The sequence below is a fragment of the Brassica rapa genome, chromosome A04 (assembly GCF_000309985.2).
Source record: "Brassica rapa cultivar Chiifu-401-42 chromosome A04, CAAS_Brap_v3.01, whole genome shotgun sequence".
In the NCBI taxonomy this organism is placed as follows: Eukaryota; Viridiplantae; Streptophyta; class Magnoliopsida; order Brassicales; family Brassicaceae; genus Brassica; species Brassica rapa.
The window spans coordinates 19,529,010-19,541,915 of record NC_024798.2 but is presented as its reverse complement, the minus strand read 5'-3'; the positions used below and the strand labels follow the sequence as shown (position 1 = coordinate 19,541,915).

Genomic DNA, 12,906 nt, shown 5'->3' with positions numbered 1-12,906 from the left:
TCTTATGATGGTTTTTAATATCTTTCTCTCCATTTATATCTTTTGGTATTTTCTTAAGGAACAATTATTGCAGCTAATACAACTATCTATAATTTTACTCAATATCGTTCGCTAACATTATATCTGTTTAATAGTTCGTAATAGAAAAACTAAAAAAGGAAAGTAAACTATTCGATATTTTAATTTATTATTGTTATATGAAAATGTACTTATATATGTGCATTTTTATAAAGTTTGAAAGGCTACAATACTCAACATGTATATACGAAATCATCAAAATCTATTTTGATAAATTAAAAGATGACATACGGATTTGGGATAAAAGGAGCATGCGGACAACTTGATATTCTTTTATGTAATCGGATAACAATTGAGCATAGTCATTTTCTGTAGGAAAAATATGTGAAATCTATGGAATCTTCAATGGTATTTAAAGCGGTTAAATCCGTGAGTACTCAGTTTCCTTGATTAAAAGAACCAAAGCAAATTGTTTGAATTTTTATAATTAACAATATGAGTTGATGTTTCCATCATCATCACGACAACCAAATTACTAATATAATTATGTATGTCCTTCTTATAAACCAGGGATAATATATAATCATGTTATATTTATTCTATGTAGTGAGAATGGCATATGTAACTATCAGACTCGCATTACTTAGTGGAATCCCTAGAATACCTCCTAACCCAAAAGTCATCTTTCAAATTTTAAATTCCCATGAAAAATTACACAAAACCCTAAAAACCGTCCTATAAAACCAACCCCATACCCTCCCACATTTCTCCATCAGCTCTTTCTTACATCGCTATTCCTATTTCTCAGTTTATACCAAAGTACGTAGAGATATATGGCTTTAAAAACATGGAAGCCATTTCTAACTGTTATTTCTCTTCAATTCGGATACGCTGGACTATCGATCATAGCGAAATTCGCACTAGATCGAGGCATGAGCCCTCACGTTCTAGCTGCATATCGCCATATCGTTGCCACAATTTTCATTGCTCCATTTGCTTTTTTCTTGGATAGGTATAGTATTTTCATTTGGCGTAATTAAAATTGTACTATGGTCATGCATGTATCATTTTAACGTATTGTGTACGTAAAAGTAAAGCACGTATTTGTATTATAATGTCTACGTATTCTTTACATAGACATCAATATGCTTTCTGAATATTTTACTTTAATTTTCTTTTGGAATGAGCAGAAAAGTGAGGCCAAAGATGACGCTGCCCATCTTCTTCAAGATAGCGTTGCTTGGGCTATTGGAGTAAGATTATTTTACTCATTTTTGTTTATTTGAACACTTATAAATTCATCTCTTAAGTTTAAAGTACCGACTGTTAAACTATGTTTGTGTTTATATGTTTATAGACCAACAATTGATCAGAACTTATACTACACTGGAATGAAGTACACTTCCGCAACTTTCACAGCTGCAATGACCAATGTTCTCCCTGCCTTTGCCTTTCTTATGGCATGGATCTTCAGGTAATTAAACACACAGCTTTTTTTTCCTTTGTGGTTTAGTTTTTTTCCAGTTTGAATTTTCTGGATAAAGGATCAATAAATTTGATGTGTAGACTAGAGAAGGTTAACATCAGGAAAATACACAGCCAAGCCAAGATTCTAGGGACAGTGGTGACAGTTGGTGGAGCAATGCTTATGACTGTTGTGAAAGGACCTTTGGTTCCATTGCCTTGGGCTAATCCTAACGATAGTCATCAAGACTCATCTAATCCCGGTGTCACACCAGATCTTACAAAAGGCGCCCTCCTCATCGCTATCGGTTGCATCTGCTGGGCCGGTTTTGTCAATCTCCAAGTAACTTTAAAACCAAAATTTAAATTCAAATATTTATACTGGAACCGGTTATTGTACTTAGCCACTCAATTGATGATTGGTTAAATATATTCAGGCGATCACGCTTAAATCGTACCCGGTAGAGCTGTCCTTGACGGCTTACATATGCTTAATGGGATCTATTGAAAGCACTATTGTGGCACTTTTTATTGAAAGGGGAAATCCTTCTGCTTGGGCTATTCAACTGGATTCCAAATTACTAGCCGCTGTTTATGGTGTAAGCTTATTATACTATTAAATAATCTAGGGTTTTATTCGGGTTATATATATATATCAAATTAAATGATCTTACTGTGATATGATATGATGCAGGGAGTAATATGTTCAGGTGTTGGTTACTACGTTCAAGGAGTAATAATGAAAACTCGAGGACCGGTGTTTGTGACTGCCTTCAATCCACTGAGCATGGTCATTGTTGCGATTTTGGGTTCTATAATTCTTGCTGAGGTTATGTACCTTGGAAGGTACGTAAGCTTTTGAAGCTCTAATGACTTTTCAAAAATCTCAATAATCCAAGTATACATCAAATAATTTATGTAGGATTCTTGGAGCAATAGTGATAGTTCTTGGGCTCTATTCCGTTTTGTGGGGCAAAAGCAAAGACGAACCATCTAATTCATTTTCAGACATGGACATAGAGCTCCCACGTAGTACTCCACAAGTTGTGACATTCTCGTTGAAAGCAAACACAGAAACGGACACCATGAATGCAAGTGTTGTGAACTCGAGGAATAACACCAATGAATCAGTCTAAAATAAACATAGCACTAACGGCGATTATAAAATATAATAAACGTAAACAATGAGTCCGATTTCGAAATACCGGATCGGTACTGATTGGTAGAGTCAAAGAGTGAAGATGGTTATTGTATTGCTAATTTTGGCTTTGTTAAATTTTGTATCCGGCTAATAATATATGAAATGTTTTGCATTATTAAAAGTACTTTATACGAATAATTAATCTGTACTGCTTTTTGAGTTCTTGAATTATGTACCAAATCTTCAGTCCCTTGTGGGTTTCCTACGTATATTTCCAACAGATGGACAAGAAATCTGCAACATATACATCTGTGTAATATAAACAATTGATTTATGTTTCTTTCTGTGCATACGTAATCTGAAAAAAGTTATTGAAAAGTATATGCTTTAGAGCACGAGCGTGATGTAATGCGGTGGTGGGTAATGGAGCATAATGGATCTAATCAACAATTTCTTTTTTGAATCGGGACGTGTTTTGGAGATTCTTTATGTTGCGGTTTCTGATCGCCACATAAGAAAAGCATCTTCGTGAGAGAGATAGTTTTGTACTTGATCTTGATGTGTCAGCTTTTGTAATTTTGTTATGTAAAGGCTTCAGATTTCTGGAGAGCATTCAATGAATGGTGCTGTTTTCTTCGAATATTCTTAGTCAGTCATTTCAAGATCCTTTCACCATCCTACTTGATGACAACGATTTAAGTATTAAAAAAAAAAGCAAATAATCTTCCAGAAAACAATAGAAAATAAGAACAGATTGTCTGAAAAAGACGCTCTCTACCCCTATCTCTGGTTTCTCTAAATAACTCTAGATCTTAAAAGCAATAAGATTGTGTATGTCGGTGGTTAAACGCACCGTTTTTGTGTGTCACATGTATATATACTAAGCGTAATCTAATATGTGGTATATCCCCTATAAAAGAAAGCGTGAAAAAGATAGAACCCTAATTTATTTCGCCATCTGTTTCAAACAATGACTACTATCTCTGATCTTTCCCGAGATTTGATCGGGGAGATACTCTCGAAAGTTCCGATTACATGCGTTGGAAAATTAAGAAGCACTTGCAAACGATGGAATGCTTCAACGAGAGAAAGGCTAGTTGGAAAAGCAGGAGCTAAGCAGTCTATGGGGTTCATGATGATGGATTATAAGGTTTGTTCAGCGAGAATCAATCTCAACGGAATACTCAAGGACGAAGAAGGCTCTGTTGTTGGTCCAATATCTATAAAACCGATTGATAAGCTCAATGAAATTGAGATATCTAAAGTGTTTCACTGCGACGGCTTGTTGTTATGTGCGACGAGGCTATTGGTTTGGAACCCGTATCTAGGACAAACCAAGTGGATCCAGCCCAAAAAAGCTTACCACAGGCTGGACAGGTATGCTCTCGGATACGATAAAAACAAGAAATCCTACAAAATATTGAGGTTTGTGGATGATCAGTACTTGCCCACATACCTTTTTGAGTTCGAAATCTACGATATGAACTCTAACTTGTGGAGGGCTCTTGATGTCACTCCCGACTGGGATATCGAGTATTTTCGACCCGGCTTGACAGTGAAGGGAAACACTTACTTTTTCGCTAAACAAAAAGTAATATTTGAAGAAGGCGCAAATGAAGCAGACGGAGATGTGGATGATTTCTTGGTTTCTTTTGATTTTACAAAAGAGAGATTTGGACCACATCTACACGTGCCGTTTCACTCTCATCTCCATGAAGACACTGTGGCTCTATCGAGTGTCGGAGAGAATAAGCTTGCAGCCTTGTATCAGTCCGAGGATATAAATGCAATGGAGATATGGGTTACAACTAAGATTGAGCCCCATATGGTGTCATGGAGCAAGTTGTACTTCTTAGCGGTTAATAATATGATCCCTCTCATTGGTGCAAGTTTCTTCATTGACGAGGAAAAGAAACTCGCAGTGGTTTTCGCTTTAGATATACATGGTCGCTACAAAAGAGCTTGCATCACTGGAGAGAATGGGTATTTTAAACAAGTGGATCTCGGAGAAGTTGCTGTGAATTCTGATGACGAAGATCCCTACTGTTTCCCAGTCTGCTCTTACGTCCCAAGTTTGGTTCACATCAACCAAGGCCTAGTTCTATCGGGAAAAAGGAAAGAACGTTAAGTTCATTTTTATAAGTGCCGTGTTTGTTTCCGCATATCATCTCCTCTTTGTTTTCTTTTGCCTTTTGTCATCTTCTTTGAACAAGACTTGGTCAAATTACTTATATTTATTTTGTTTCTATTTTCATTTACTACTGGTATTGAAGTCTTGACCAAGTATTTATTGATCACAAAACAAGCATGCTTTTGCACAACCCGTAGCTAAATCTTGATTTACCTTTTGAGAACAAGACAAGAGCAACTGAAAGATGGAGCTTACCAAATTACCAACTACTCCGACCAAGGCTAAACACGACTAGAATTAATGCACCAATAACAGAATATACAAGCAACCTAAAACAACACATATGATTATCATGTATTGGTCAAAGTTGATGAATCTGGAGATGATGGAAAAATGGGTTTCGAAAGCTCACCAAACCTTTAATTGGACGAGAGAGACAGCTTCTACGGCGTTGGGGCTTTAAAACGCATATACATATGTCACATTAAGGTTAAGATATGGAAGTTCAGAGTTGTTCCAGATAATTCCAACGATTTTTAGAGATATATTTGCTAAAAACAAAATTTTCCATGCTTTTGCACTTTAGTCCATGTACTTCGTCTATTTTACAAATTTAACTTCTATCTTTTGAACTGTTCACAAACTTTCTTGAAATTCAAGAATTTAAAACTTTCAGATAGATCATTTTAATCAAAAATTGGATTCTACTTATTCTTGTAATTTCGGGTGTTACAAGAAGTCTACTAAACCATGATGCACTAATTCTTTTAATTATGTACTAATTAGAGAAGTCAGCTATACAAACTGATAAATTTGGTAAGATTTAGTATTTCACCAATTATGTTTATGTTTTTGTATGCTAAATTCAAATAAAGTTATAGATTATAAGATTTATTTTTTAGCTTAAAGTTGTATTTTTCATTGGTTATATTTCCTTCCAAAAGTAAAGTAAGATATATATTATTAAACTGATAAATTTGGATGCATCTACTATATCCTGAATGATAAAGATCAGCTTGGAAAATTTGACTCCTAGGAGTGATGAAAGAATATTCTTCGGATACTCGACCAACAGCATCACATACCGGATTTACAACAAGAGAACTTTCTACTTAGGAGATGCTGTGAATTTGGTGTTCGATGACAATCAAAACATGTTGCTGGAACCAGTTGAATCTCAACAAGAGGAAAAAGAACCCACGATAAATGAGTCTAAAGCAGAAAATGCAAGTGATGATGTGTCTTGCGAAGCTGAAGTGGATAAAAAAGATCAAGGCTTGTGGCCCAGGGATATTCTCAAACTGAACTAAATGACTTTGATGAAATATTTGCACCAGTAGTTCGTCTTGAATCCATACGACTCTTATTATTGTAGTTGTAAAAGTTATTGTTTCAAAAAATATAAAGTTTTTTTTTTGTTTTGTATGTTAGATTCAAAAATTTATATATACATATCTTATTGTAATTGTTTTATTCTTATTTAAGCTTAAAATATTACTTCAAAAAATTTATCTGTTTTGAAATAATTTTAAGTATTGTTAGATATGCACATTTTCAAGATCATAAGAATCATGCATCAGATTTCATTAGCAGATTTCATCAGTAAACTTCTCGAGAAAACTTTTCAACAGACTTCCCGAGAATGTTTTTTACCAAAAAGTCAACTAAAATAATATTCAAGCATAAAAAAGGTTTATGTCTTCCTATCAATTTTGCGTAATTTAGATAATAATAAGATATAATTATTACACACAAATTTATAATAAAATAACAAAGTTCCAACATATTACACTTTTAATATCAAATAAGTTCAGACACAAAAAATAATTATACAAACATTTAGACATTTGACCTCCAAAGTTTACTAAAACATGAATACATGTAAATTAACAAGAAAAACTTAAAATTTTAATTGTATATATAGAACAAATGCAAGTTTCTAAAACTAACGGAGAATTTTTCATAAGAAGTATGTTCTCATTAGCTAAAACATAAATAAACATGAAGGTTGCTAATCTCAAACATATATGAAAAAATAAGTTAAAAATTTTAGTCATGAACACCAATAATAACAAATACACATGAATCAACAAGAAAATTTTGATATAGAAAAACACTCTGAACCAAACCAAAATAGAGACATGTTTAATATGGTAGATACTTTTCTATAATCAAAATACTGGAAAAAAGTGAACCTAGGGGTGGATGTTTGAGTATCAATACGGATTGTAAGAGATTTGTGATTATCTCCAATATAGATAAACTCAAAACCCAAAGAGGTGAGTTAACCAATTCATCCGACTTTCACATAAGCATGCAACTAAAATTAAGGTTCATTGATTAATATGTTTTTTTTATTCCTACTTACAATTAAAAATACAATTATTTTGATTTACTTTCATTTTCCATATGTTAAACAAATATCATAGTTTGGCGCCACTAGATTAACTATCTAGTTCTTGTTACGTTTTTAGGCGCTATACATCCAATTACCTCTTATAGGTTAAATAATGATTCATATAAAACTGTTTCTTGACGCTCAAATCTCTCTCACTAGTTCTTCTCTCTCCCTCACACATATCGAAAATGGCATCAGTCAATTTTCAAGTTATCGCAGTTTTGAACCAAGGTACGCAAGCTTCTTGGATTCGAATGATTGTTAGTTTTCTAGATATCAAAACCCTATTTGTAATTGTTCTTGAACATCAAGAAATCTTCAGACGAGTTATACTGTTCATGAGGATCTTAGTAATGTTTTGTTCATGTACCATTTGTTTGGTAACTTTGTTTCTTGGATTCGAATGATTGTTCGTTTCTAGGTTTCAAACTGCAACGGTTCTTGTTTTCCAGTTTTCTAGGTTGATTTCTTGATTCACTCGAGTATTAAAGTATAATGTTCATAAGAATACTCTTTTATCGTTCCATATTTTCTGTTTTTTGAAACTCATTGTTTGGAATGTGAATCGAAACTCATACTCTTGATGAGATTTATGCGTTAGCAAATTATATATGTCTACTCACATTTTCTGATGTATTATCTTTTGCAGAGGTTTAATAAGTCTTAAACGTCTCACACGAGAGGTGGCTCAATGGTGAAGAACTGGATGTTTTGTTTCATAATCATGCACTACTATTCAAAAAGTCTTGGAAGATTTTCATGACGATTGGCAAAGCGCCAATGAAATACTGGTTTTGTCAATTTCAATTACTCATTCACGCAGAGCCCAACGTTTCTCAGGAAAACAATAAGCAAATTTTGCGATTTTCAAGACATTATATGATTTAGTCTAGTGTACCCAGTTCTTGAAACTTATGAGTTGATTTCCAACTAATGTTACCGTAGTTGAAACATAATTAGTGCATCCAGTTATCTTAATAGCTTAATAAATAAAAAAAGAAATAAATCTGTTTTACATAGTTATTATTTAAAATACTAAGGGGTATACGCATCTAGTTTAACAGAGTTTAAATCTAAAAAAAAATCCACAAAATGATGATTCTAAATTTTATTTTAATATCTACTATTATTTTGATATGGTATTTATAAATCTTATTTAAAATATTTTGTTATTCAATGAATGATTTAAACCCGATTTTCATAATCAAGTATTATTCAACTTCATATGAATTAAAAACTCTTTGTATTTAAAATTGATTTCATGTGGAGTCTCATGAACAAATTATTGAAATCAAAATCCAAAGAATACAACAAATATTTTAGAATTCAACAACTAAAAACTATTTAAAATTTAATAGATTACAAAACATTGGAAATTGTTATTTAAGCATTATTGAATAACACCCCCATATATATTTATCAACAAAAAATATTTAACCACGTTTATTTGCATTTATAGGCTAGGCTAAATATATAGCCTTTTGAAAAAAGATTATTTTCAATTCTCTCTCTCTCTCTCTCCCCCTCTCCCTCTCTCACGATCGGCAAGATGCCTGACGTTAATCTCCGGTCCATCGCCGGAAAACGCTTGAAAGTACTAAAATAGTTCAAGATTTTACATGGGTCCAATGTGAAAGACTCGCTCCATTCTCAAGTTTATTTCATGGATTTGTAACGGGTCTTTTAGAGTTTAGTTTCAATGATTTTTAGGAAATACAATTTGAGTAGTATAGACTCATGGCTCATATTAAAAACTTGTCTACATTTTAGGTGTACAGTTAAGGCTTATGTTAGCATCTTATTCTCGAAAAATCTATTAATTGGATTGAAATACTTAAATAGTTCAAGTTCATGTTCTCAAGATGGTTTATAATGATTATATATATATAATTTGTTATAGGTTAAGATCTATATCATCTCCAAGTCTTGAATAATATTTATATTGATCACATATATAAGCATGATTTTCATAACCCTCATATTATTTTAAGCGATTTTCTATCGCTTGTTACAACTAAATCTGGATTTACCAATGAAATGTTTTTGTATATCAAGAGAAACTAGATCTTGATGTGCGGATATTAATTTTCTGTTTTAGTTTTTTTAATTTGTATTAAATGATGTATTTGTAATATTTGGCCACTTTACATTGACTAAGTCATGATTTTTGTGTGTGTTAAACCATATATTGTATATATTCCATATCATATAAACAAGTTCAACATATATATTTAATTTGAGATGATAATTATTATTAGGAAACAAAATATAGATAATATATTATTTTCTTAAATATAATAGCTAACGAAAATCATGGCTATAGTTTGGATGCTAAATATTTACAATATCACTCTTTTAGTATAAACAGTTCCTGAATTGAAGGAGAAATTTTATTTGGAAACATATTATTTAATTTAGTAATATCTAATATATAAATTGGTTGGGTACGTTTTACTTTTTACAGTAAAACATCTATAAATTAATAATGTTGGAACTTTAAATTTTTATTAATTTATAAAAGTTTTCTTATTGAGTATTTCCGTAATACAATCTCTTGTATGTATAGGAGGCAAATCTTTTTTTGGATTTGTTTCAGGCTGCGCATAGTCAGAGATTTTGTGGAGAGATATGAAGCCTGCAGAAAACAATAGCTAATCAAATATCAATGTAAAATTCCAAAATCGTAACCAAATCTGTAAACTACAGTACTAAATCAAACTAAATCTCTCCTGTCAGACACAACCCTAGTAAACCTAAACTCCAAAAGTTGAGTGGAGGGTTAGTTTCTTCTTTGTCACTGACTTAAGCGTGACAAGTTTCCTCTCTTTTCTTTTTTCCTAATTTCGTTATCTTCCTATATTGTACACCTAAATTGCTCTAGTTTGTACTTCTTTTTTTCTGCATTTAAATTAAGAAAGCCTGCTATAAAAAAAGTAGTTAGTTTGTACTTTGTGTCATGTACTTGTCTCTTTAGCTTTCCCATGTTTGGGACTTTGACTCTCCGATTGTGGAGCTTCGTCTCCGGAAGTCATGAGACTTGCCGGTAACTTTTCCAAAAATGCATTCCACCCTTGTATTCCTCCTTTGTTAATAAAATTTCAGTGTTTATAAAAAAAAGGAATAAATTAAAGAAATCTATACTATACTAAAAGGGGGATATAAGCCATGGAGAGGGTGTCCACATAGGATAGAAAAATCAACCAATCAGAGAACCCGAAATTGCCATGTCATCTCATTTACTTTTCGTAAAAAATAAAAAAAACAATGCGAAGGTGAGAATCGAACCCGGGTTAGTATGATATATATATAGGACAGTTACCACTAAGCCATTGAAACATTCTTGGACACATATACAAGAACCACTAAGTATATAATCACAAACTCTTATGCTCATTTACAATAATATAAATTCAACTTTCAAGACTCCGATACTTTGTTTTGTAAAAAAAAAAATAAGTAAGTGACTAAGCTAATATATTCTTAGAAAGTGTGAGAACGTTGACAAATATAAAAAAGCATAGATTTTTGTTTTCGTGACAAAGTTAAGAATTTTGTAAAAGTAAGTTTAACATATAAATTTTCGTGACAAATATGAAAAAGCATAGGAAACAATTAAAATATACTTCTCTAATGTCTTAATAAAATATTATTTAAGGAGTGTAATAATTAAATATATTAATTCAATAAATTTTGTAATTTATAGACAAAACAATAACACAACAAATTTTGAAACATTTGTTTAACCTATCGATTTTTTTCATGAGAATCTATCCTATACTAAAAGGAAGATATTCTCAATGGAGAGAGTGCCATGTCAGATTTTTTAATCGTCCAATTAAAATGCACTAATCTGCCATGCTATCAACAATATAATCATGCGAAATAATATGGGCTCTTAGTGATTTGATGTGGCCCAATTTTCACGATCTCTCCGACTTTTACACTTTCTCTTTGCCGTCTCAAAGTCTAGAAACCCTACCGTCTATGTGTTTCACCGTTCTGACTCCCTATGTCTCTCCTCCTATATAAAAACCTTTTCCGATCGACCTCCAAGCTCATTCAACAACATCCACAAAACTTCTTCCAGTAAAAGCAAAGTCAGTCGGAAAAATCTCTTGGCAAGTCTCGGGCGGCTCTATTTTTCAACGCCATCACACTAGGCCTCTCGGACTCAGAGTTACGCTTTAGTTTATTTCACTTATGGGAGTCAAGAAACAGGGGCTCCGTATTGGCTTTGAACGGCAGCTCTCTCTTAAACAAGCAGGTATGATCTTTTACTGATTAACCTGACCCTTTACTGTTTTCACAAGTCGCAGAAAAAAGTGTGTATCGGTGGTATATGTTTATCTTCGTGTTTGATTTATAATGCATATAATATAGTGTATAACGTAGTCTTCGATATCCCTGCTGTGAAAGAACTTCCGGGTTTTAGAATACTTGAGGGACTAACTGTGAACTCTCTTCGAGGCGCAAAGGTAAATGGTGGCTTTCTGATTTTGTTTCCCTTCGTGTGACAGAAAAAAATTATATATAGCTGATGTGTATGTCAACATGGTAGATGACAGAGTCAAGGGTTAGAGGGCTTAAAGGAGTCATACGATCTTGCGTTATGTGCTTTTGTGGTGTCTGCAAAGGAATTCAGGTTTGCGATTGGACCTAACTTTTTGCATTTAACTGTAAATAGAAACAAAAAAATTTATCATTTACCTTACTACTCTCACCTAACTTTTTCAAGTAGGTTAAACAACTTTTACCTTAAGTAACATGAAGGTGATTTGCCAACATGAAGACTGCAGACGGCAAGGTTTCCAAGAGTTTATGGGTCTTTAGCATCTTACAATGACCACAAACTAATTTAACACTTGCACATATACAGAAGAAGCTAAGAAAGCAGTGCAGTGTGAGAAATCAAGAAACATTGATCTAGAAGGATTTCGATAATTTTGGTTGGTGACTCAATCTCTTACCTTCTCTCATTGATATTATCATGGTTGCTTTCTTTAGCTGGACTAAGATCATTCAACATCATTGTTTTTTCTTTCCCCAGTTGAAAACTGTAAGTACTATGGATGCTACAGTTAAATTGAACTGCATAAGCAAGGGTTTCAACTCTCAAGACACTCAATTGGAAAGGACTTAGCTGGCAGCATATTTGCATGTGCTTTAATGATCTTTACACGTTCGGCATCGAAAAGCTTTCTCTGTCACTGAAACACTGTGTAAAAGTAAGGAAACAAATACAATCTTTTCTTGGTTTTAATATTTTTGGTTGCTGTGAATTGTAACCTTAGTTCTCTATCTTAGTTACAAGATCTTCACTGAATGCGAGGCATGGAAGACTTTTAATGATGGCTCTACTTTGCTGAAATAGGAATGAGCTTCCAATGAATAAAGGTAAACCATAAGAGATACCCCATTCAAAACCCAATGTGTCAATAGAGAATAGAAGTTCTAATTTTTCTAAGTCAGTTTTTCATTTATCATGCAGGTCGGATTATGTGTTGGTCACAGCAGAGCATGGCCAATAACAAATATGAAGTGAAGGATGACCAGTAACAAATATAAAAGGCCTAATGAACACATTCTTGATTTTATAAAATAGAATTACAATTTTGAAGTGGATAATGAAGGAAGTAATAAACCTTTTTGAAAATAGAATTACCTGTATTTCTTCCTGGGATAAAATCCTATTATGTCCTAAGCCAAAAATATTATTTTTTACAGACACATGTGGCAGCTTTTACAATTGTAAAC

General features: G+C 32.8%; 2 protein-coding genes across 2 annotated transcripts; both read left to right on the top strand.

Annotated features, from left to right (window-relative positions):
- The first annotated feature begins 774 nt into the window (after nt 1–774).
- Nucleotides 775–2,831, top strand: LOC103865725 (WAT1-related protein At2g39510). The gene is made up of 7 exons (XM_009143567.2): nt 775–1,030; nt 1,209–1,271; nt 1,376–1,492; nt 1,585–1,825; nt 1,920–2,081; nt 2,177–2,328; nt 2,405–2,831. Exons 1-7 carry the CDS (start codon nt 852–854, stop codon nt 2,616–2,618), a joined length of 1,128 nt encoding a protein of 375 aa, XP_009141815.1. The 5' UTR covers nt 775–851; the 3' UTR covers nt 2,619–2,831.
- Nucleotides 2,832–3,593: 762 nt separating this feature from the next.
- Nucleotides 3,594–4,751, top strand: LOC103865724 (putative F-box protein At3g20030). Its single transcript, XM_009143566.3, has one exon. It carries the CDS (start codon nt 3,594–3,596, stop codon nt 4,749–4,751), a length of 1,158 nt encoding a protein of 385 aa, XP_009141814.1.
- The last annotated feature ends 8,155 nt before the right edge of the window (nt 4,752–12,906 follow it).